The sequence below is a fragment of the Triticum urartu genome, chromosome 3 (genome assembly GCF_003073215.2).
Source record: "Triticum urartu cultivar G1812 chromosome 3, Tu2.1, whole genome shotgun sequence".
Taxonomy (NCBI): domain Eukaryota; kingdom Viridiplantae; phylum Streptophyta; class Magnoliopsida; order Poales; family Poaceae; genus Triticum; species Triticum urartu.
Window position 1 is genome coordinate 11,537,124 of NC_053024.1, and position 24,053 is coordinate 11,561,176.

General features: G+C 44.0%; 1 protein-coding gene, 1 long non-coding RNA gene and 1 other non-coding gene across 3 annotated transcripts; 1 reads left to right on the plus strand and 2 right to left on the minus strand.

The window, feature by feature from the left end:
- Window positions 1-5,423: 5,423 nt before the first annotated feature.
- LOC125549652 lies at window positions 5,424-5,523 on the minus strand. Its single transcript, XR_007301427.1, has one exon. It is a non-coding gene; the product is annotated as a small nucleolar RNA Z103 (small nucleolar RNA).
- A 1,555-nt stretch (window positions 5,524-7,078) lies between these two features.
- LOC125547632 (probable ubiquitin-conjugating enzyme E2 23) lies at window positions 7,079-10,834 on the plus strand. Its single transcript, XM_048711449.1, has 5 exons — window positions 7,079-8,056; window positions 8,102-8,794; window positions 8,869-8,994; window positions 9,157-9,543; window positions 10,049-10,834. Exons 1-5 carry the CDS (start codon window positions 7,079-7,081, stop codon window positions 10,616-10,618), a joined length of 2,754 nt encoding a protein of 917 aa, XP_048567406.1. The 3' UTR covers window positions 10,619-10,834.
- Window positions 10,835-14,273: 3,439 nt separating this feature from the next.
- On the minus strand, window positions 14,274-15,826 carry LOC125547633. The gene is made up of 4 exons (XR_007300716.1): window positions 15,335-15,826; window positions 14,836-15,228; window positions 14,650-14,750; window positions 14,274-14,509 (listed from the first exon to the last, which is right to left on the minus strand). It is a non-coding gene; the product is annotated as an uncharacterized LOC125547633 (long non-coding RNA).
- Between the last annotated feature and the right edge of the window lie 8,227 nt (window positions 15,827-24,053).

The window sequence follows — 24,053 nt, forward strand, 5'->3', positions numbered from 1 at the left end:
AAAAATAAATAGCAAACTATGAGGCAGCCATAGTTCAAATTTGACTCGCTTCCTGCTGAATCGGCGAGAATTTGTCTTTTTCACCAGAGGTGGATCAAAACTTTTGACACCCAACCATTTGGTCAATTGTGAATTAAATATGGCCTAGTATTTTATAAAATTGATTTGGTCCAATTTTGCAACAAATATATGGTAGGTCCTTCACAAAAAAACTCATTTCGGGCACTCGGAAAATGGAAATTGAATTTTCTGTGCATAGAAAATGAAAACTCCCTTTGTCAATGTTGTTTGACAATCTAAGATGTAAACTTGTGCAAAATATGACATCGTTAAACAAATATTTTATATGTCTTTCACCAAAAAACTCATTTTGAGCATTGAAAAATGGAATGAAAAATTTGTATGTAATCAATCATGACCAATTTATATGGTCAAAAGATCTTCAAATTATTTGGTGCGCTCTGATTGGTCCATAGGTATATCACGCGGATCATGCGTCAACCACCGTTGGATGCTTCTGGATCCAATGGCAGCCCGCGCCCCCTTACCCTCTCACCCAAACCTTAACTTCTGAATCCCCACCTCTCCCCCGATCCACTCTCCCCTCTCGTCCCACAGCCGCCACCTCCCAACCCTCTCGCTCCTTCTCAATCTCTCGATCCCCAACCACCCTGCCGCCGCCGCCACCATCCTCCTTCCTCTCCCCCAACCCCGGCCGCCGTCAACCCCTCACCTTCCCTTCTCTCCCACGGCTGCGGTCGGATCCGTGCTCCCCCCTCGCTCATGACCTAGACCTAGCCGCATGGCACGGCCATGGCCATGGCGGCGGCCAGATCCATCCCCTCCCCTGCTCCATTCCCTCGACGCCCGGTGGTCATCCCCCATTAGGCCACCCGCAGCAGCTCACCCGTCCCTCCTCCTCCTCCCCGACGCCGATGCGCTCGTTCCCCGCCTTCCCCCGCCTGAACCGCCTCCTCCTCCCCGCCGATCCTTCGCTTCCCCGTGGCCCTAGGCCAGCATCGACGGTGCTCCCTCCCAGATCCGGCAGCGCCGTCGTCGAGGTCAAGGGCTTCTTTGACCCGGTCCTTGACGGAGGGCAGGCTCGAGCGTCGGGAGATGACCTACGCGTGCTTCTACGCGGCCCAGATCGAGCAAGGCAGTGGTACGCATCCCTGCTCCTCCCCTTCTCTTCTCCTGCATCTCGCCCCCTCCCCCTCCCTAAATCTGATGCATGCGCCCATTTTCTTGCATGTTCGTGAAGAGACTCGATCTGGTTTTGTGAAGGAAGGGGCCGGCCATGGAGAAGATCCCGCGGGCATCAGATCATCCATGGCGGCCTAGGAGGAGCACCACCGGTTCAGTTTCTTCACTTGCTCCACCGGTTCAGGTGAGTCCCTCCACTTCTCCTCATTTGGATAATCCCAAATCTCTGCTCTCTTACTCACCTCGTCCGTTCTCCCTCCCAGATCCGTCGTCACTCGAGCACCAGGATGTCGGGTTGACTACTATCGACGCCAACGGCCGCCGCCGGCCTCGTCATCGACGACCACACCAACTGGCGTTGCCTCTCCCATTCCATGCCTGTTTAGTAGCTCTGTGTGGTCATGTTTACAGTTGCATGCATATGTTAACTGGTATTGGATAAATTTTAAGAGACAATGTCATTTGGTACTCAAGGTTGCCTAAAATTACTCTGCCATTGTTAACTGAATGAACAGAAACAATACTACATGAGTTCCACTGGTTAGCTAGCTGTTACACAACTCTGCTCTATGTCATGAATTTGGATGAAGAAAATTTGGTTGCTGGCCTAAAAATTAACTGGTCTGTAATTTGGTTGCTGCCTAAAGACGTTAAGATTGCTGTGTGGTGGGGGGTTTCGTGTGCTTTTTCTGTTTTGAGGCGAATGGTGATGTAGTTAAAATGTTGGGATTCTTAAGGCAGGCCTCCAGTTCTGCGTACATTTGTGCTTGAGTTGGAACCAACACTTGCTCATAATATAAACACAACTGTGTGCACAGTTTAGCTAATTATACTAGGGGTGATTAAGAGTGCACTGCACTGGAATGGATTATTGGCTGTGATACTTTTTTTTATTAATCTACAAACGCATGTACAGTGCATTGTTGCTAGTTTGCTTAGATATGTTCTGTTCTCATCTTGGATGAGCAGTGTTTTCTGGGCCAATATATGTACCGGTTTATGTTCTTCTGCACTTGAAACATCAACATGTATTTTTCCTTGTTTTCTGGAATAATTGGTAAACTTCATATTATGCAAACCTGTTGCATTTCGCACAATCAAAGCTTGTTACTACATCAGTTGCTTTCTCCAAGTGTCTTGGTCTTGGATTTTATCTCGATATGCACAACACTCCTATATTTTTGGATAATGTTCTGGATAATGAAGTGAGTTACCCTCCAATTTGGACGACCCATTTAGTTGAAACTAGTTTCTGCACCATATGCTATCTAGCTGTTGGGTGCTAATTCTAGTTACTTTATATGAAGCAACAGTTATCTTGCAGCCATCTAATATGCAATTCTAATAATATTTCATATCCTGATTTTTAAGTTGTATATGTCATTCATGCATGAATTCCTTTCTTATGTACCAGCTCCCTAATCATGTTTTTTGTTTTTCGGGTTGCTATCTTGGGATAGAATCCCTTCTCCTGTCTCGTTGTGATTCCTGCCTTTCATTTGATTTGTTTTGCTTTTTGTGCAGGTTGCTTAGATCTGATTTGGACGAGTTGTTGCTGCTCCCGCAGGTGGATGACGAGGCCTCATGGCTGCTCCCTACTCCTCCAACCACATGACTTGGTGTGGTGAGCTCATGTCATGTCATCTCATCTCATCTCACGTGCACAACAAACTTTGGATTGTTCTGGACATGTCTTGGTTCATTATTTGAAAATTTGATTGCTATGGTGTTGTTTGAGGCTGGCTTGAGCAGAGGAAAAGCTGTTCCTTTTTTTGATGATCATGGTGATACTGCTGTCATGTTGCTTCTTGTAGTGAGTAGTATACACATGGACCTGATAAAATGGTCCTTGATATGATGGAATTAGTAGCATTTGTGTGGGTTTACACTGTTGTGCCTAAACTACTATGGTTGCCAAGCCAGCATCCATTGCATCAATCCTCATGAATTAGTGGACAATGTACACATAAACTCTATGGAACAATAATGGTAGTGATCCAGCACAATAGTTTACTTAATTCCTTTGCTGATGTTTAAACTGATAATTATGATGCATTGGTCCATATGGCCTTGTTTTTTAATGCATATATATGATTTAGTTGACAGGCCTTGATCTCAACCTCTGAAGTTTAACAAACTGGTCTATATTACTGAGGATGTATAATGTAGAAGTATAGAAACCATAAATTCAAGCTTCTGCTGTAGCATGCTCAATATATACTGTTCGAGAATAGTGTGTTCTACAAAAGGTTGAAACAGCATGGTCTCGGTCATTTGTAGGAAGTAGAAACACTAAGGCTGACATCTTTTGGACCTCACTGTTTTATTTGTTTTTTCTAATTTAATTTTGTGGATAGTAAATTCGCAATTGTAAGCCCTTTGTAAAAAAATGCATTTTACGTTTCCATGCCCTGGAGTGATGAAGCATGTGTCTCTGATATTCTGCATGACTGAAAGGCTGATATCTTGTATAAATTTGGCTTTTGCAGGTAATCCTTTTCCCTGCCACGTTCAGCTGCATCACTCTGATGCCCATGAAGGGTGATAGGAACCATCTTCCTGCCGCCATGAAGGGCCACTTGAAGCTGTCAAAAGACACCTGTAGAGTTTGTTATACTGTGATCGCATTTGTATGTGTTGATGTAATAGATTGTTGCTTCTTGTTGATGTAACAGATTGTTGCTTCTTGTTGATGTAACAGATTGATCACATTTGTATATTAGAATCGGCTTGTTACACTTGTTTTCTGTCTATTTTGATTTAAATACTGGTTGTTTAATTATTGGCATATTGAAATATGAGGAACATGGTCATGACAACAAAGTTCCACAAACCAGAATCAGACATTTGGGACCCGCTTATCAGAACCTGACAATTGGGACCCATTTGAAAAAGGAAAAAAAGGAACACAACCCAGAAATAAAAAGGCCGAACTATAGGGCCTGGCCCGTGTAGCTTACCCAAATTGCAAGAAAAAAACAATAAATGGGCTCGGCCCATGTAGAAAATCAAATTGGACCGGGCTGAATCTTGTGCCACGTCAGATTGCCACGCTGGATGCCTACGTGGCCTGGGGAGGTTGCTAGTGACCAAAACGCCACAGTAGACGTATTTTGGTTATAAACGTCTACGACCATTCCAGAAGAAAGGTCGCTATAGTCAGTTTACGACGGCCAGCTTTTGACCTTATGTTTTTGGTCACAAAAAGGTCACAAATAAAAATTTGTGACCATTCAGTGACCAATAGTGGTGGTCACAAGTTGACATATTTCTTGTAGTGAGCGTGTAGTATTTGTTTTCTCCCGTTGCAACGCACGGGCCTTTTTGCTAGTAAATCATCAAACAAATGCCACCAAATATCCGCGAACACATTCAAACATGGGTTCAAACGTATTCATGGACAGCCGGCCGGGTATAGGCCATCCAATGGTGATCATCAGATGTCTCAGTCAAATCCGTTCAGTTTCTGAGTACTGAAAACAAAATGAGATAAAAAAAGGTGGATTCAATCTTCTGCCAAAGTGTGGCGATTCCATTATTTGGATGTTCACCAAGGATGGATCGTACTCTGCTTCCTCGGCTTACAAGGCGCAGTTTGAGGGCCTAACTACGTCGGCAATGGTCCTATCGGTGTGGAAGGTGTGGGCTCCTCCATGGTGCAAATTTTTTGCCTAGCTTGTTCTTCAAGATAGAATCTAGACATCGGATCGCCTTGCTCGGCATGGGTGGCCCAACTGCCGGCTATGCCCTCTTTGCAAGAAAAGTCCAGAGACGGCAGCACTTACTTTTCCAATGTCATTTCACCCTTCGTGTGTGGAACGATATTCTTCACTGGCTAGGCATGAGTCAGATTCATACTACTGCTTGGCCAGCGAGGGGCTCGGTGTTGGAATGGTGGAATGGAAACGTATATCTTCGTTCCGAATCCCCCAAGGCGCTTGCCTCACTCATGATGCTAATCTTCTGGGAAATTTGGGCGGAGCGCAATGCTAGAGTTTTTCACAACACGGCCGCACCTACGACGGTCGTCATATCATTAGTAAGATAAAAGAGGAATTTTCGCTTTCGGCGTTGGCGGGCGCCAAGCATTTAAATATTGTAATGCCACAAGAGTAGATTTTATTTCTAGCCACTTCGTGGCCTGTCTAAACCTTCTTTTTAATGAATGAAATGGCAAATCTTTTGCCTTGTTTCAAAAAAAGGTGGCGAAGATAATAAAGATGGATCGATTTTTTTCACTTGGAATCCTCTGACAAAGGATTACATTTGAGCACAGTATAATTATAGTCGATCAGCTGGGGAAAGGATCCTCACTTCCGTCGGTCACTTTTTCTTTTAACAGTACGATCAACTTCCAACAACCATCAAGTGCGCACTGTTCTTCTTTTCTTTTTTCTTCCTCCGCCCTGATGTTTTCTCCTACCCCGTAGAAATGAATGGGCTTGACCCATTAACAATTTCTGAAATCTCAAAGTGGCTCATGTATAAAATAGCAAGTGGTGATTCTAAAGTTTAATACCACCCTGAAAGTTGAGGAAGTGAGAGACCTCTTTATATAGTTGGTTCTCTACACCATACTTATTGAGGTGTGAAGGAGATCGCATGCGTGCACGCTCGCCTCTCCATTTTATTTTTTGATGTCTTAGCAGAAAAGTTAATTATTTCTTGTTCGGTAAGTATACGAGTTAGAATCCAAGTCGGTTTGAGATCATGATCGCGACACAATACCGCCTCTGGTCCTCTTATATGTACTGCTACCGGGCCGCAGCCAAAGATACATCGAAAACACCTAGTGTTTTGCCTCATCTTGCAACTTGCCCCGTCACCATAGTCTACTCTATCCCGAACACCGGCGTGCGGGAGAGAAGGTGTCCGAATTCGTTCTTGCATACTTACATCAGGTGAGCATGAATTAGGTTTCTTGGGAAGCGCTCTGCGCGACTACCCAAGTTTGTCATCATGGGTCCTCTTCCGTCCAAGTCGGGCGGTGCTACTTATCATCGTCGTCAGCAATAGATCGTCGCCAACATTGTCACCAACAACGCCGATCCCGCAGCAACTAATGAACCGTACGTCCATCATGATATGTTCATGTGTCTACCTATAGTTGTTGTTACATTCCAATGTTGTTGTGCATGTTTTTTCTATTCATCTAGTATGCTAGATTGTTGCATGCTATTTTCTATTAGAGTCATAAAGTACTTACTGGAATTAATCATGAATTTGTTCATCTATAACTGACAAGGACTAAACAACCGTAATCTATAAAATACTAATCGGAACAGAGGCATTGGGATTCTCCTCCCCACCACCGCTCACCGGAGCGGAAGGCAGAGGGAAGGCGAATTCATAAGGTCACCGGTAAAGTCTGGAATGAGAGTTTGCTTTGACCGCCTAAGGTCTAGGGAAGAAACTATTAAGATGGGTTCTGCATCTCCGGAAAGAGTGTACTTCCTTCTCTCCATCTACATTGCCATGGGACGGCGCTGCACGATGCATGAGGCGGTGGGAATTTTTGATCGGGGGACGAGGAGACAAACGCTTCCGAGACGCCTATGATCTGTCCTTTTTTAAAAAGAAAAAAGAATGTGCTGCTTTTGTATAAGGAACAAAAATCTCATCCGTATAAGGCTGGAACTCAGGAGCCGTAGTGTGCGATCTATCTGTTGGAATTAATTAAGCAGGCCGTGGTACTTTTGTCCGTGTAGTATTATAGGAATTCTAATCCAATCCGTACGTGGCATAACATATACCGCACGACCGTGCGTTTCCAGCCGGACGAGATCTAGCAAGCCTCCGGCCGGCGAGATCAGTCGACACCAGGTTCTGGCCGGAAAGCAATCGGCACGTACTCTCGCCGGAAAAGTCGGTTACGATGGTCGTCCCCGCGGCGGCATCTCCCAATCTTTACTTGCTCGACCTCGTGAAATCGGGCCGCATGCTCATCGACCGTGGCCTCGTTCTCGCGGACGGCGAGGTGGACAACATCTATCTCCCAGTCGACACGTTCAAGCTCTTGCGCATCGATGACAGTGTTGTGTACAAGAATGTCGGTGACATCAAGGTGGTCGACAGGAGCCACCTGTACCCCGGACAGGTGGTCGGGTCGGCATCTGACATGGGCGGCCAGATCGGCGTTGTCACCGGTGTCAACACCGTGCTCAACCTGGCCAAGCTCGACAACAACGGCGTGCCGACCAAGGTCATCAGGGGGGTGTCCCCGTCTAGCCTGCGGCGCGTCAGGAGTCTCAACCTTGGCGACTTTGTCGTGTCCGGGCCGTGGCTCGGCCGTGTCGTCGAGGTGTCGATCGACGTCGATGTGTTGTTTGATGACGGAGCCATCTGCAGGATCACCGATGCGGAGTCCACGAACCTGGCCAGAGTGCGTGAAATCGGCACCATGGCGACCTTGCATCGCCACCAGATGAATAGTCAATTCCACCAGGGGCAGCATGTCACCTTGACAGGCGCTTGTTCACTCTTCAAGGATGCTCGCTGGCTTAATGGCTACTGGCATCCCTACCGACAAGTAGGCACCATTATGAAGGTGGAGACGTCCGGCGTCCTTGTCTACTGGGTTGCATCCAGACATTGTGGCACCGACAAGGGGCTAGTAGAGGCATCCGCTCCTCCAGCCTACCAGAACCCAGATGATCTTACGTTCTTCTGCGCCTCGTACAATTGCTGCTGGGGGCTTGCTGACCGTTGTTTTTTTCTAGAAACAAGTTCCACCAAAGAGGATGCAGCTTGTGCTCCTGATCAACACGGTGATGATGATGATGAGGTGGTGGAGGAGGACGAGGACGAGGACGAGGAAGAGGAATACAATGCGTGCTCACAAGACAACCAAGAGGTGTGTGAAGCATCAACCTCTCATGTGGGACCACCCACCAAGCAGAAGGATGAGAGGTTTTATCGGAAGCAGCTAAGGAAGGTCGTCTTTGAGGGCCATAGACGGGCGCAACGACCACAAGTCATGAGACATGTGGAGGTGGAGTTTCCTATGGTCGTCGCCGACACCTGCACCACCGTCGATGTGTTGTGGCAGGACGGCACACGGCAACATGGCAGACGTTCAGCGACTGTCGTCCCCTTTGGGATCTGGAATGAGCAAGAGTTCTTCCCGGGACAACATGTTGTCGCCAACATTCTCCCTATTAGTGCTGCCGTTGATAGTACTGGTGACCATGATGATGTGATAACTACTAGTGTCAACAATGACATTGTTGCGTCTGGAACTGGACCAACAGAGCGTGTGGGCATCGTCAAGAGCCTGCAATACAAGGACCAGACGGTTTGTGTATCATGGTTCAAGACGTCAGGGCACCCAGATGAGGCTAGGGAGGTCGAATGCGACCAAACCATCAGTGCTTACGACTTAAAATTGGACTCTAACCACTCTGCTTACTATGGTGATATTGTCATTCGTATCCTACCATCGGGATCAACAAATGACGCTGAAAGTGCACCCTTGTTATCGGGAAACAAGAAGAAAAATGCCGTTCCTGCCGATCTTTCATGGGTTGGGCGGGTAGTTGAACTTCCTAATGGGCACATCCAAGTCAAGTGGGGTGATGGTAGCATGTCAACGGTACGTGGATAGTTTCTAGTACCTTTCTTAGATCTACAGACTCAACTTTGTTGATTTGTTTGGGCGTGCTGCAGGTATCGCCCCATGAGATCGTTGCCGTCAAGGACAAGCACTACATGGAGCTATGGCTTGAAATGGGCGACTGGGTAGAGGACGATGGCATCGATGATGCACCCGAAGAACCGGTTGCTGCCAACATGGTATTTATCTATCTTTCTAAACATTGTCCACTTCGACAAATAATGAGGTGGGGACTATTTTGGTTTCTCCTGGTAGGCACCAAAGTACTATATACTATGATAAATGATTATATGGATGGATACACCTCAATTGATGTGGTTATATGTGTTATCTTATTTTAGGAAATTGATCTTCAGAATCTAGATAATGATGTCGAAAGCGTTAGCCCGGCAATGTCAAGGACAAGCCTTTTAGGTTTTCCATTCCGGTCTTTGCTCCAATTCACCAGTGACGTGGTAGCTCGAGGTAAAGGATACCTGATGAACTGGCGGCCCTCGTCGTTGTCACCAAGCTCAGAGTTACCCGCGCCCGCAAATGATGATAGTATCGGTGGTGCTGCTGCAATGGGGATCAACGATGCTGCTGTAGATTTGACTTGTCACGGTTTTGCTGGGGGGACGAAGGCTGCATATGCTACCTGTTGCTGCGATGAATCGTCATGCTTTCCACATTTCAATGTACTGCAGATGAGCCCTCTGGATCACCACTACCTTGACACTACGGACCAGGTAATTATATATGTTAGAAAATGATGAAGAACGGAGGTAATTAAGGTTAGAGTAAGGGATGTTTACATGCACAATATGGTTTGTCTAACGGTGGAATCGATCTTATGGCATTCATTTTTTAATGCAAAACTAAACTCCATAACTTAAAATAAGTAAATGACCACACAACATATTACAAGTCATTATTAAACAAATTTTACTAAATGTAGAACTTTAATCTATACTCTTTTCTTTCAAAGGAAATGCAGGGCGCTAGTTGTGGGAAGAGTTGGGCCAAAACAGTGCAAAAGGAATGGAAAATTATGGAGAACGACTTACCAGGTATGTGAATGCACCTGAAAATACACGGTCCATGTGCATGGTTACAAATGAATAGCCAACCATTTAATGTGCAGAAACCATCTACGTGCGAGCGTTTGAGGACCGCATGGATCTGCTTCGGGTGGTGATGGTGGGCGCAAGCGGGACGCCATATCATCACGGCCTCTTCTTCTTTGATATGCAGCTACCTCCGTCGTACCCGGATGCCCCACCGCAAGTGTACTACCACTCCTTTGGCCTACGCCTCAATCCCAACCTCTACGAGTCTGGTACAGTGTGTCTCAGCCTGCTGAACACATTCGGTGGCGAGGGCACTGAGGTTTGGTCGTCAGCAACATCAAGCCTCCTCCAAGTCGTTGTCTCCATCCAGGGCCTCGTCCTCAATGACCAACCATACTACAACGAGGCCGGCTATGAGACACTGGTCGGCAAACCGGAGGGCCGCCGCAATGCGCTGCCCTACAATGAGAATGCTTACCTACTAACCCTCCGGACCATGCAGCACCTTTTACGTCGGCCACCTCGGGGATTTGAGGAATTCGTCAAGGAACACTTCCGCCGTCGGGGAAAATTTGTGCTTAGGACATGCAATGTATGGCTTCAGGGAAATGTTGTCGACGATGCCCATGCCATTGAAGCGACTAGGAAGCGACCGTGCTCGGCTGGGTTAAGGCTTGCACTCACAAACATGATGCCAAGCCTCGTGGCAGCCTTCACCGAGATCGGCGCCGTGGGGTGTGAAGAGTTCCAGTAGCTGCAAATCAAGTTGCCATGTGCTCTCAGCACCACTCACTAGACAGAGGAGTGTTTGATGGTGGGAGCTTTGCTGCACATGGGGGGCAGGTTAGTTCAAAAGAGGGGTCCGTGGATATAGGATTTTTGGTGATGGTGGTGGTCTTGTAATCAGTCACATTTTTGTTCTACAACAATTACATACTCCTTTTTGCTTTATTTTCTCGATTAAAAAGGAGTTCAGCAAGAGAGGTATCATTGTGGACTACGTCATTTATCTATCAACATATATAAAGGCTGGGTGTATATTTATCATTGTGATGCATTAATACAATATTTATCTATCAACATATTTTGTGTATATTTATCATCTATATATTGCCAAGCATGGTCATGCTTTAAGAACGTGCAAGATCTGCTTTTGGATCCAGCTCAATCCAGTTAGCAATAATAGACGGAGATGACCTAGAGGTTAGAGAGCAGGTTAAGCATGCACTTCCAGATGACCTGTTTATATACCCCATATATAGTAGTTACTGCAAAAAGAAATGAGGTTTAACTGAATCATTAGGTAGAAAACACTCTTTGGTGTAAAGCTACAAATTAAGATGGTTATCATCACCATTTGTTTAGGTGTTTCAGAATTCAATCTGCTACTTGCATCTTAATTGCATGGTGTACAGTTGATCTTGCTACTACTATTGTTTTCTTGAGATGAAGTGATCTGGCTAAACCAAATCTGTAGACAAGATAGGAGGCAATATTTATTCTTTGCTTACCCCAAATCTTGTAGAGGGCTGCTGAGTCCTGCAAGCTTCTCGGCCATGATACCCTCGTCTACAGTCATGGCACACTAAAAGCAACATTCGATAGAATCACCATCATACTAAACTGAAGAACAGGAAAAGCAGCCAAATGACAGCAAACTAGTTCATAGACCAAACATGGAAGTGGGGAACGCATGTTCAACAAAAGAAGCACACGCATGATACAGTCTTGATGAGGGGTAACAAAATTTACAGGACAATAGCTAAGGTCATATGGATAACACGCATCGATAGAACCAGAAGAGCAGGGTATGTAGGTCACATTGTCTTGCGAAGAGCACTTGCAGCTCATGGCACAACAACAGAAGCAAACACGTGGATCACACAGATATATCACATAGCAACAAAAAACACCTTGTCGCTACACAAATATGAGCTCAATTAGGTTGGTCTCTGGAGATGGTGCGACATAACCAGAGTGTGTACTTGGGATATACCTAGGTTCTGGGGGTTTCACCACAGATGGAGACGTTGGAGGGATGGGCACCGAAGGTGAGACCTTGTTTAAACAAAATATAAGAATAGACAATAATAAGATTGCATAATGAATCAATGAGAAGAGGAAAGAAAGATGGCAACACAAGCAGAGATCCTGACCTCAGAGATAGCCACGTCACTAAAACCAAGGCCACCAAAGAGCTGAAACTGAGCATCTTTAGAACATGCAACCAGACGTCACTAAGTTTTTGTTTCTTGTCCAAGTTGCATGCTTCATAGTTCCTACCTCAGCTAAAGAAATAGTGTCAAGTCAGTTCCACCTCTATATTCCCAGCTGTATTCACTGCTTATGTCCGAAATCCAATATATGATTGCCTTATGTACTAGCTTTTCAAGAGAAACCTTATTGTCACTTGTGCAGAAAGTAGAAACATTACGGGCCAGTTCTGGTACAGCTACGCTACTAATTACCTCATAGTTAGAAAAATAATCATGATAAAAATTGATGCCTTGAACCCTCGTTTGATTAGTATACCACCTCTCAAGCAGGGGAATCGAATTCTATATTACTTCATTTAAGCTGCACATATGTTAGGTATAATCCGTAAAATTTATTAACTCATGCGATCAACATATTTAGAGACATCAGACAACTCCAGGTCATATGAAACTGAGAAAGCCCTAAAAACATAAAACTATGCAATGTTGGCATTGTTCAACCGGAAGACAGCTCTTCCACTACTAGCAATTTGCACAACCCAAACAGACATACATTCTATGAGGAACCAGGTAGTGGCACAATGACACGATGTTTGGATAAATTTCAAAAGCAATACATTCAGTCAAGTGCCCACATATCACCAAAATTGCACAATGTTCAGAAATGTACTACCAGTTCTAGATCAGTCTTCACTGAAGCTTGTCTTTGACTAATTTCTCTACAAATAAACAAATATTGAGAAAAAACAGTGAAACAAACTACACATAATAGACACAATAGCATCACCTTGCTTGTTAACCCCCTACGAACCTGCCCTCCTTTCCTGAAACCCACAGGAAAAAAACAAAACCAAAATCAGAGACATGTTAGGACGAGATTATCTCACAAAATCTGCACCTAATTGAATAGCAAACAAAGTTGAAAAGATCCATCACACGCATACTGTTTTATTAAACTGGTAGCAAAATGCACCACTTGTTTGTTATTCTGGCAGTTCATGCAAGCAGCCATGTCTTTATGTTGGTACATAAGAGTAAAATAATCGAGCATGAAACTCACTTTCTACAACACAGCATTACTTTCTTAGGAGCAAGAGCAACAAAATAGAGGTGGGAATAGTATCTTGCAGATAGAGATGAATAATCGAGTCTGCTTTTGTCATCAACATCTAGATTCTGTCATGCCTAAAAAATACAAGCCAGCACAAAATAGTATCTTGCAGATAGATACTACAGTTGAGCACTAACCATGTATTCCCATAGAGTCCCGCATGGGAAATTGAGACCATCTTTCAAAGTTCATCAACACGTGCCTTCTCATCCTTTAAATGCACCCTCTAAGTAACTGTACATTCAAAAAACCAAATCCCCCGCACAAGAACATTAGTCCTGTACAACAAGAAACATTAACCCCGTGAACTACAAGCAAAAACTGAATGTCATGTAGATAAAGAACACTATACTCAAAATAAAGAACTTGATCGACAACACAGTAGGTTGATCAATAACCATTCAATAACGAGCATGCAAAAGCATCAAAATGAGCAGCTGCCTTCCCAACTACACTGCATCAAAGGTAGTGTTGTACTACTACGGCCTGATGAGGACGTTGCCGGGTTAGGGAAGGTGGCCCCGGTCAGAGGAGGCCGGATGCGGAACTCGGCGGCAAGAAGCAACCAATCAAGGTCGACGAGGCCGTGGTGGGCGCGTGGGGGAGGTCAGTGACGTAGACCCTCAACTCGTGGCAGCCAGGGTCGGCGGTCTGCACCGACAGGAGGGCATTACGAGGAGGTAGTGGGAGAGGAGGATCCACGGCGGTCGTGTAGTCAAGTCCAGAACGGCGAAAAAGGAAAAGAGACAACAGATGTGAGCTAGCAAACCTAAGAGGTGTGTTACCTTTTAGGACAGAAATGAACCAAAAGCAACTTCAACTATAAAAGGGGGTACAAAGTAATAAGAGGCACCCTTGGGTAGGGGTTGAGTCAACACCTTGAAACCCATAACGCAGCAAATCAATTGCCAGACTTCGCCTCTCACTGACGGCAGTAGCCACCTGCCCTCCTTCCCACAAAATGCGCACTCTGCGGCGAAGAAGAGCACGAGTACTACTCCGTCCGTCGCATAATATAAGATCTTATCACATCCAATTTTCACAAATAGGATGTAATAAGATCTTATATTATGCGAAGGAGGGAATATCTAGTAGATAAATACACCAAAAAAGCATTGCTCACCATAATTAGTTCGAGTTGATTGTATACGAAATAATACTTTAGACTAGATAGAGTATGGATAATTGGCCACTGAGCGAGGAGGACATCTCACCACGTCGACCGGAGAACCAACATGAACAGCAAAGAATTGAGCACCCAAACCAGCGAAGATATGAGTGACGACGTCGTCTTTGAACCCAGGAAGTTTGATAATGACTGTAGGATAGACAATTCAGTTCACAACAGCAAGAGGATAAGCAAAAAAACAGCAAGAGGATAAGCAATCAAATATAGGAGATCATGACAGCAAGAGAGAATAAGCAACCAATTATAGGAAATCATGACAACAAGCACACCTGCTTCACTTGATCATAACTGAACAACTCAGAAGCGTTTATGATGGCCTCATGTCCAACATTCAGACCAACGTCAGTCCGCACAAAGCAGCAACCCCTTCCTAAAGATGATACAAACATATCTGAAGCAAGCTATTTGGGAAATGCAGCAATCCACAGTTAACGTGCAGAGCGGAAGAAACTGACCTGCCTAACAATCTTCACATAAGCATGCATTGTCCGTGCAACGGTGTGGCAAACCAGGTGCCAGCTTCCCCTCGGACTGAGGCCTGAGTTTGACAAGGTCAGTGGGGTTGGCCACAGCGATCGCAAGGGCACCTGATGCATGTCACACACACCATCTAATTTTGCTGCATATTTCATTTCACTTGGAAGGGAAAACTGATTGGAAATTCGATCTGAACAATCAACTATCGTTCTCAAGTAGTACTAATCATCTTAAAATCCCGGAAACTTGTTAATCAATCTGACCTTGGACGAGAGAGCAAGAGGGCGTAGTGGGGAAAGACTGGTGAGCTTGCTGCCGAGCTTGGCTATCCCCGTCTCGTCACAATCGGTCTAGTATTTCATCATAGCACTCTGCACCGGCAGAGGAAAAGAGAAGCAAATAATCCGTATGGGCATGCCGTCGAACAGATGGTGCGCGTGTTTGGGAAGTAGACGGGATGGGAAGGGCTGGGCATACAAATTCGCGGAGGTGAAGGGTATCGAGGAAGCATTCGACGAGGAGGGCGTCGTACACGAAGATGTGGTCGCGGCCGCCGGACCGGCGCCACGCCGGGTGGGCGGTGTGGTGACGCGAGCGACGACCTCTCGCTAACCGGCGGCAGCCGCCGTGGCCCTCCTTCCTGCGAAATGTTGCATCTGGTGGCGCCCCAGCGGCATCGGAGCTCCATCTTGGCGGCGAAGACGGGCACGAACGAAGACGGCGTCAGAATCGCTCCAGTCCGTGATGACCTTACACGGCGGAGGCGGGGGCGTCGGGGTGGAGGAGGGGAGCCAGCACTTGGCGCTCTGCTGCCTGATGAGAGGAAGGTGGTTGCCGGGGCTAGGGCGGGCGTTCCGGATCGGAGAAGGCCGGGATGCGGGAGTCGGCGGCGCCGGCGGGGAGCGACCAGTTGAGGTCGAGGAGGCCGCGGTGAGCTCGCGTGGGAGGTCTCGGAGGTTTTTTTTTTCTTTTTATTTTTTTCTGATTGAGGTGGGTCGAAGAACTGGGGTAGACGGCTTCCCATTATTGTTACTCACAGCCTTTTTTTTTCAGGGATATACACATTCGCGCTAGATCACGAAAATCAAAGTGGCATGTTCTACCTCTCAATTTTACTCTCCATATACTAGTCAATAAATTACAAATATATTTGTACCTTTAACAGCACGAATGTGGAGTCCCCTCATCTCGAGATGTGATCTTGACGCTTAGAGGTGGGTGATCTTCAGGGTTTTTCTTTATATATATTCTTCTCTAGTAGTCATCGTACTCTTTCTGCAAATAAAATTACTCCAAGTCTTTTGTGGCTGTGCCCTGGAGACAGAGAGGTCTTTGTTCTCGCAGAGTCGATTATTCATATCTGATGAGATTATGTTGCCGTGTTGTGCTATGTTGGTTTGATTTTCTAGGGAGCTAGAATCCCTCCTCGCATTATGGTAAGATTATGTGGTTCGATGGCCTCAACATCTAGGGAATCATTCCTGGCCCAAGTAGTTCATCGCTCATGGATTCTGGACTTTTAGGATGGGTGACTCATGGGATTTCGGATTCATTGACCTAAACATCTAGGGAATCATTCCCAGTCCAAATAGTTCATCGCTCAAGGCTTCTGCCTTATGATCTTTTTGGATGGGTGACTCAAGCGCTTTCGAAAACTCTTTATTTGTAATCAAGTTTGTCTAGGAGAATGAGTTGCAATACTGCTGCTCTAGTCCAATTCAATTTCTTTACTAGAGTCTTGGCGGTACCACATTTTACAAAGATTGATACGTCAGAAAATATGTCTCCAGGAACTTCTATTGTAATTTGTAGTTGTGAAAATTACTTTAGAAAAATATTTTGTAATTTATTGCATGTTGGATCCAAAGAAGTGTACCTATAATGATCGTTGTTATGAATAAAATTACCGGTGTTTCTAGAAAAAGTCTAAATTTTCTCTCTTGCTTTAGCTATCACTAGATGACCCGTTGCGCCCATGGCGCAAAGGCCGAGCGCAAGCCAGGTATTGGAGGAGTGTGCATTGAAATATATAGATACAAATTGAAACATATATAAGAGCCTTTTCAGTTGACATACATCTGGACTTATTTGAGCAAATATTCTTGATAAGGCATCTTTACACTAAGAATTTTAAAAAGTAGAGCTTGCATATTTGCAATGAGCAGAGAATATGCAGTAGACAAAGGAAGATTTTTTTAAAAGTATTGCTGCTGACAAAGCATAGCTCATGATACTGCATGCAACAAGTAAGTGATACTGATAAACAATTATGCATAGGCCCTTGGACGTGCACTTAAAGGCAAAAGCATATATTGGTTCAGAAGCGCACCAGACAACAGTCTAAGCTGCAAATGACCGACAGTTAAACGCACAGGATGGTCTTAGGTGATTACATAAGATTCAAAAGCATGATAAACATAGAAGTCTTGGTAGGCATGTATACTAATGCGAAGTTATATAATAAAGGGCTCTTGCAACTTAATTATATTGAATAGACGATCAGAGAGTCCTTTGAAAGTGTATTTGAAGGCGAAAGCATATGCTTGACCTTCCTCCATGTGCGCCTGATGGAAGAAGTTGGTCCAGCCTCTAGTGATGGTGGCCCTTTTGTCAACACCCTTGATAAAGCGGGGTGTGCAGCGATAGTTCCATCTCTAATAGTGACTGGCAGTTCACCATGGTCAGCATCCATGTGAGGGAAAAGGGAGCCCTTAGAAAATGGTTAGTTAGTATATCATTTTATACGATGTCATTGTATGAAATAGAACAAAGTAATTGCAAAGGATTACCGTCCTTTTGCAGTCGGTAGCAAATGTTTCCATCATGTGGCACACATATATAGTACTGATTAGGTGTGGTGGTGTTGTGGAGGAGCTTTCGCAGCCTACGACCATTATGGTTGTCGAGCTTTAACTGTGTTTCCCCACACAAAGTGCCGACTAAATTCATCTAGGTAGTGGGTGTCAGGCTTACCTATGTTAAATTATATTAAGTTATACCATTTTGTAATTGCGATGAGAGTAGTTGGAATGAGAAGAGTAATGTACTCCCTCCGTTTCAAATTACTCGTTGCAGAAATGGATGTATCTAGAACTAAAATGCATCTAGATACATCCATACCTGCGACAAGTAATTTAAAACGGAGGGAGTAGCTCTTACCACGGAGAATATACTTTCTTGACTTTAGATTGATTTTCTTGCCTTTGAATTTTTGCATTGAGCTTGCTTTGCGTGGGTGATGAATATACTCGAATGGTTTATTGTGCTTCTGACATAGCGGTTCGTCTATAATGAATAAATAAAACCATGATAAAATAAAATGATGTCTATGATTTGAAACTTGTCAATAGTCATTATAAATATGTTTTTGAGTATTACTCTTGGTAATTTGGCCGCCGCCGGTATCGTTGGTTGTGTCTGCCTCCTCTTGTTTAATTGCTGACATCTGGAAAGAAGTAGTAGAATCATTAAGCTGACCTATCTGCCCTGTGGTTTCACCTGGCATGTTTAACAGTTATGCATGTGTTTGAATACAAGCAGACCGAGTTATTACTGGACATAATTTCACAGGCTGTTAGTATGAAATTGCAAGTGTATCAGAAAATGAATAATCCGCTGTTGCCGCATAAATATAGGAGCTGCATGATTTCTTATTCTCCACCAACTGCCTTGTTTGTGTGCCACGTGCCTCTGTGGGGTCCTCACACCGCCCTCCCTTTCTCTTATCTCCAGCCGAGAGACACACGGCCACGGACACATATTTCCCCAAGCCCCTCCTCCCTTCCTCTGTTCGTCTCTCCCTGATCTGTTGCCTCCCCCAAGCCCCTCCTACCTCCCCGATCTGCTGCCTCCGTCAAGCAATGCAGTCAAATCGATGGCCTCCATGTGTGTCCCAAGAGAAAGTGAGGTAGAGGGAGCGGACCATGGCTGGATTACGCTGCTGCAAGCTCAGTGGCTCTGCTGCGAGCCCGGGACGGCGGAGGTGAGAGTATGGACGCCAGCTGACGACGGGATACTGTGGGCGTCGTCGGTTGGGGCTACAATGGAGCTCTGCCGGGGCTGCAATGGCGCCCGGAGCTGCAATGGAGCTCCGTCAGGGCCGCAATGAAGAGCGGGCGCTACTGCTGGCGGCATGGCAAGTTGAGGACGGCGACACTCGCCACCGGTGCTGCAATGAAGCGGGCGTTGCTGCCGGCGGCATTGCAATGGAGCAGCTGCTGCTGCGGGCGGCGCGGCAAGTCGAGGACGGCGACGCTCGCCACCGGTGATGCAATGAAGCGAGCATTGCTGCCAACGGCGCGACAAGTCGAGGACGGCGGTGCTGCAATGAAGCGTCAATGGAGCCACCGACGACTGGGTCGCAACATCGCCGCTGCTGCGATATCGTCGGCGCTGGCGTCGTTGCCACGTTGAGGACCTGCTGTAGTCACGTTGGTCATGCGGAGTCAGAGTCACGTTTGCTGCTTTGCGTTGCTTGTGCTGGTAGTGGTGGATGATTTCGTAGCAGCCGCCATTGTAAATTGGTGCTACCACATCAGGCGAGTGGTGGATCCCTGATCCTTGCATGCAGTACCAGTTTAGATAGTAATACTGGTTAAATTAACTCATGATCAACTGTTAAAACCTGCCGCTCTAAATTAAGGTGAAAGGCCCCTTGAATTGTATGCCTCGTTCACATAATGAATTCTTTGTGCAGGGAGTTATAGCGATGCATTATACAAGGAGCTATGGCATGCTTAAGCTAGTCTGTTGATCACAATGCCTTGCCAAGGTGAAAGGATTTACTACTTTCCAGATGGTTATATGGATCAGGTATGTCTCACCGCATTGGCATTTGCTCTTCTTGATGCCCCATAACTAATGAATGAATTTTGCTAATCAACACAAACAATAGCTATTTGTGCTATGGGACACTGCTTGCTTCTTGCGTTAAAATGACAATGACTTTGTTTATGTGGAACACTCATCCAGGTATTTAAATAATAATCATCCAGGTATTTAAAGATCGTCCACATACACATTTAGAACCTGTTAGGGTCCTTGTGTGTGCGAGGCATGTGCTTCTCTAGTATGGTCATGTATTGGTTGACAAATGAGTATCCATGAGAGGGCACCACTTTACATACAGTGCTTCGAGCCTTGTAGGCCTCACCATAAGTCCCTTTGCCAAGCTTCACTGTGATGCCTAACTAACTATTTCACAAACATCTTTGTTAGCTAATAAAAGCAACAGTGAAGGTAAATAAACTCATTTTCACATGTAATGACAAACTGATTTCTTCCGGCTGCCCAAAAAACAGAGTACTAATACACCGAGAGACTGTACAATTGTTCAAGCTACTTTACAAATTAATTTGGGAACAAATTAAACATATCAGGATATACACCAGATGACTGCGAAGAAAAGAAATCATCATCTACTAATACTCTACTAAATGAATGCATCCGTTCACATCTCCAGAATTGTATTGTACATGTCAGAGAATGACTAACAGTACTTGTTCTTCTCTGAAAGCTGTCAAGAAAATACAGTTAGTATAAAAGTTAGAAGGATTTTGAGCTCTAAACTCCAGTTATCAATACACTTGAATGTCTACCGATCTCCAACCGGTTAATCTATAAATCATTAGATTTACCTATAAGACAGCAATGGTCTGTAAGATGTGACTTGCTTGCATGCATTTCATAGATAAATATGTAAATAAAAGTTAGGACTTGCTTACATACCTGGATATTTGCATTCACATACAGAGACAGTATATCTTCAATTCACATATAGGGCAAGAATGTATAGTCACAAACTCACAATTCCATGGCAGCAAAAATCTTCAACAATCTGTGAACTCCATAACACAATGATATTAGAGATCTCTTGTTTTGTTGATATATTGACATATAGAGGAAGGAGGTGTAGCCGACAGGAGAGGAGAAGCAACCATCAATTGTGCTAATGCCACCTCTCCATGATACCATATGTCCAAAGGCACTCGAGTAAAATTCAAACAAATGGCACTGGGAGTTTGGAGCCCATCCATCTGATTTAGATGTGGGAAAGAATAACGATTTTGCCCTCTTGTGGATTTAAAATACAATTAGAAAAGTTCAGTTAACTGGTGAATAGGTGCTTTAAGCTCATCCAACTGCCTTAGTTTTGAATATGAACAAATCCCTCTCATAACATAATTTAACACATCATATCTATGCAGACATTGCCAATTCAATTATCTGGTACACAATAGTTAAAAAATAGGAACTGCTAGTACAACATACATACACACAGTATATTACAAAGCATGGCTAGAGTTCTTTTGTTATTAAAATGCTCCCTCTTGTGAGTTTAATAGTAGTTTAGGAAAAAATCCTTGATCGCAGGAGTTTTTTGTTAACGGCAGTTTTGGTAGAAAATAGAAGCTTCAGCTAGCTCCAAGTCATAAACTTACAGTAGATAGCTCCAAGAAATAGGTTATCAGTTTGTCGTGGATTCTTCTCATAAACAATGTTACCATGCTCTAAAGCCTCTCTGTACTTTACTGATCTGTAGTTATGGTGGGGCAAATGCGAAGTGCCTCACCAGCTACAGCCGCTCCTTCAGCTGCAGCCATGGAAATTGTAGCCCAAGCAAACACACCCTAAGTAAAAGTAAGAAATTGGTTAGGAATAATATGTAATGCATATATAAATAACCAAGAGATATGGAAATTCATATGCAGATTTTATTTGATAATAGTTCTTTATCCAAGAAGATACAGAATTCCATGTGTAACCATATTTCCTACCACCATATGACATATTATGGTGCCATTTCATTAAAAATCATCGAGATTATTAAGAAATGAATGGAAAAGATGAACTATAAAATAAAGTAGCATATGCATACAAGCATCAAACAAATCACCATGCTGACCTAATAAGAATATACATGTAGCATTAGCACTGAATAGAACATCTGGACATGAATAAACAATGACATACAATATTAATGCAAGGATGCCATGGACATATCAAACTGAAAAATAGGACCTATATAAAACCCTCTTTGAAATTCTAACTGGTGAACAGTTTGCGGATGCTTACAAAATCATTCAATGAGTTATGATCGAAAGCAGTAAGTTTAAACCATTTTTGTTCTGACGGGGGATCATAATACACACAAAAAAACACTACTTCTAGATATACATATTGGATATAGACATCATCGAGGCTCCAAATTAAATTACCTCTATAATAAGAAAATTAAGAGAAATCCAATTTCATAGTTTCCAACACCACCTCACTGTTTTATAGTGACTGGACAGCGGGGAATCACATCTTGTCAGCATAGAGTTATTTATGGTTATTTCCGGCACCATTTACCTTACTGCATATTCCAAACATGCATTCAAAAGATCTACCCTTCAAGCCCAATTAAATAATATAGCGGGCAATCATAAAAGGCCGCTTAAGAAATTATTTACAAAACCAATGAAAACACAAGTTAACTCGATCAATCAATGGTAAATAAAGGCATATTGTATTTTCTTTTGAAAATTCTTCGAGGAAAACATATAGAGCTTTTAGCCCACGACAGAGATGATGACATGTAACCTGGAACAGTTTGTTTCTTTCAACCCACCCAACTTTATAAAACCATGCCATTTTAGATTTTGTATTTGTAACTCATAAAATGAATTCATCATTAATGTGTGTAGCAGTTAGTTGTTAAAAAATAAATCAGGCTTAACTGTACCTAAACAATACCCTGTATTGGCAGTTATGGTCTGATTTCAGGGTGTGGGAGGCATCTGTACTCAATCTCTTCCAGTCTTTAGGCAACACGTTTGCCAACACTATCTGCGAAGAAATGTTAACTTCATCAAGCAGTTATGTTCATGGTGATACTTCCAGGTAAATCGATGTTGTTTGTAACTATACAAAATCTCTAGTATCATGTTAGCTTGAAAGTTTTACTGTCTTGCATAATTGATACAACTACAAACACACCATATAACTTGACAGACAGACATCCTAACCAATTGCACCCCGTCTCTCTAATGGAGAAAATAATTCATGCCAAGGTACTTTACGGTTTGCCTATTGTTTTGGTGTATTCTACTTTATGAGCAAACAATTAAACAATAAGCAGAATGAAGTTTCAAGAATATGGCTTAAAAAATTAGACAAGTGCAAAAAGCTACAAACAACAGTACATCACATATGCAACCTTTTTTATGTATATATAACAAAAATGGTTATGTCATATATCTCCAGTGGCGGAATATTACCGAACGGTTAACTCAAAATTAGCATGGTAAAATATATGCAGTTACGGAGAGGAGACCAATACCTGAGATACATTGAGAATGATTAATCAACCAACCGAATTGAACTAACAGCTCATAACATCAGATCATGTACGAATCGAGCGGAAAGTGACTTGCGAGGGAGAGACAAACATCATGTTTTGTACCTTTTGCCCTTAGACACCACCTAGACAAATACACATCCCACTGGTTACAGCAGATAGGAACACCACTGGCCTAGAATAAATGGTTTCCTATAAAGAAACATTATCAGGCAGATAGAAACAAAGATGCCTGGACGGACAAAAAAATTGAATCCCCAGAGCATACCTCTCAAACTATGACACATGTCGAAGCAGATAAACCTGCCCAGGAGACTTCAACCACGCGCCTCAGTCTTGTTCGGAACAGGGGGTAGCATCTATAGCTAACAAGGTCAACCATCAATGACTTATCCTAGGTAGACACGACCAAACAATCAAGCAAATAAACTGTAATTCCATCTCAGTTAGCAATATAAATAATTTGCTTTTGCTATTCTTCAGGCACCTGAAATCTTTTTGGTGTCAGTCAATTTTTCTCTCGAGCCTGAAGCAGCGCACGCACAAAGGCCTGACTGATACTGAACCGACAGTCCACGTTCCATGCACATACAAACAGGCTCCATGTCACACCAATGAAATACAACTGTATCACTTCACATACAACAAGTAAAGCTGTAGCATAGATATAGCCTAGTATTGTTTTTACCTCCCCTATTTCTGGCCTGTAACCCCACGGACACCCTCATCTCATTCATTAAAGTCCTCTGACCCCCCTCCAAGCAGCAAGGCCATGGCCAACAACAACAAAGGACCTGTGGAAGGCAAAGAAACTGCACCAATCCAGCAAAAGAAATGCGGGTGGCTTACCAAGGA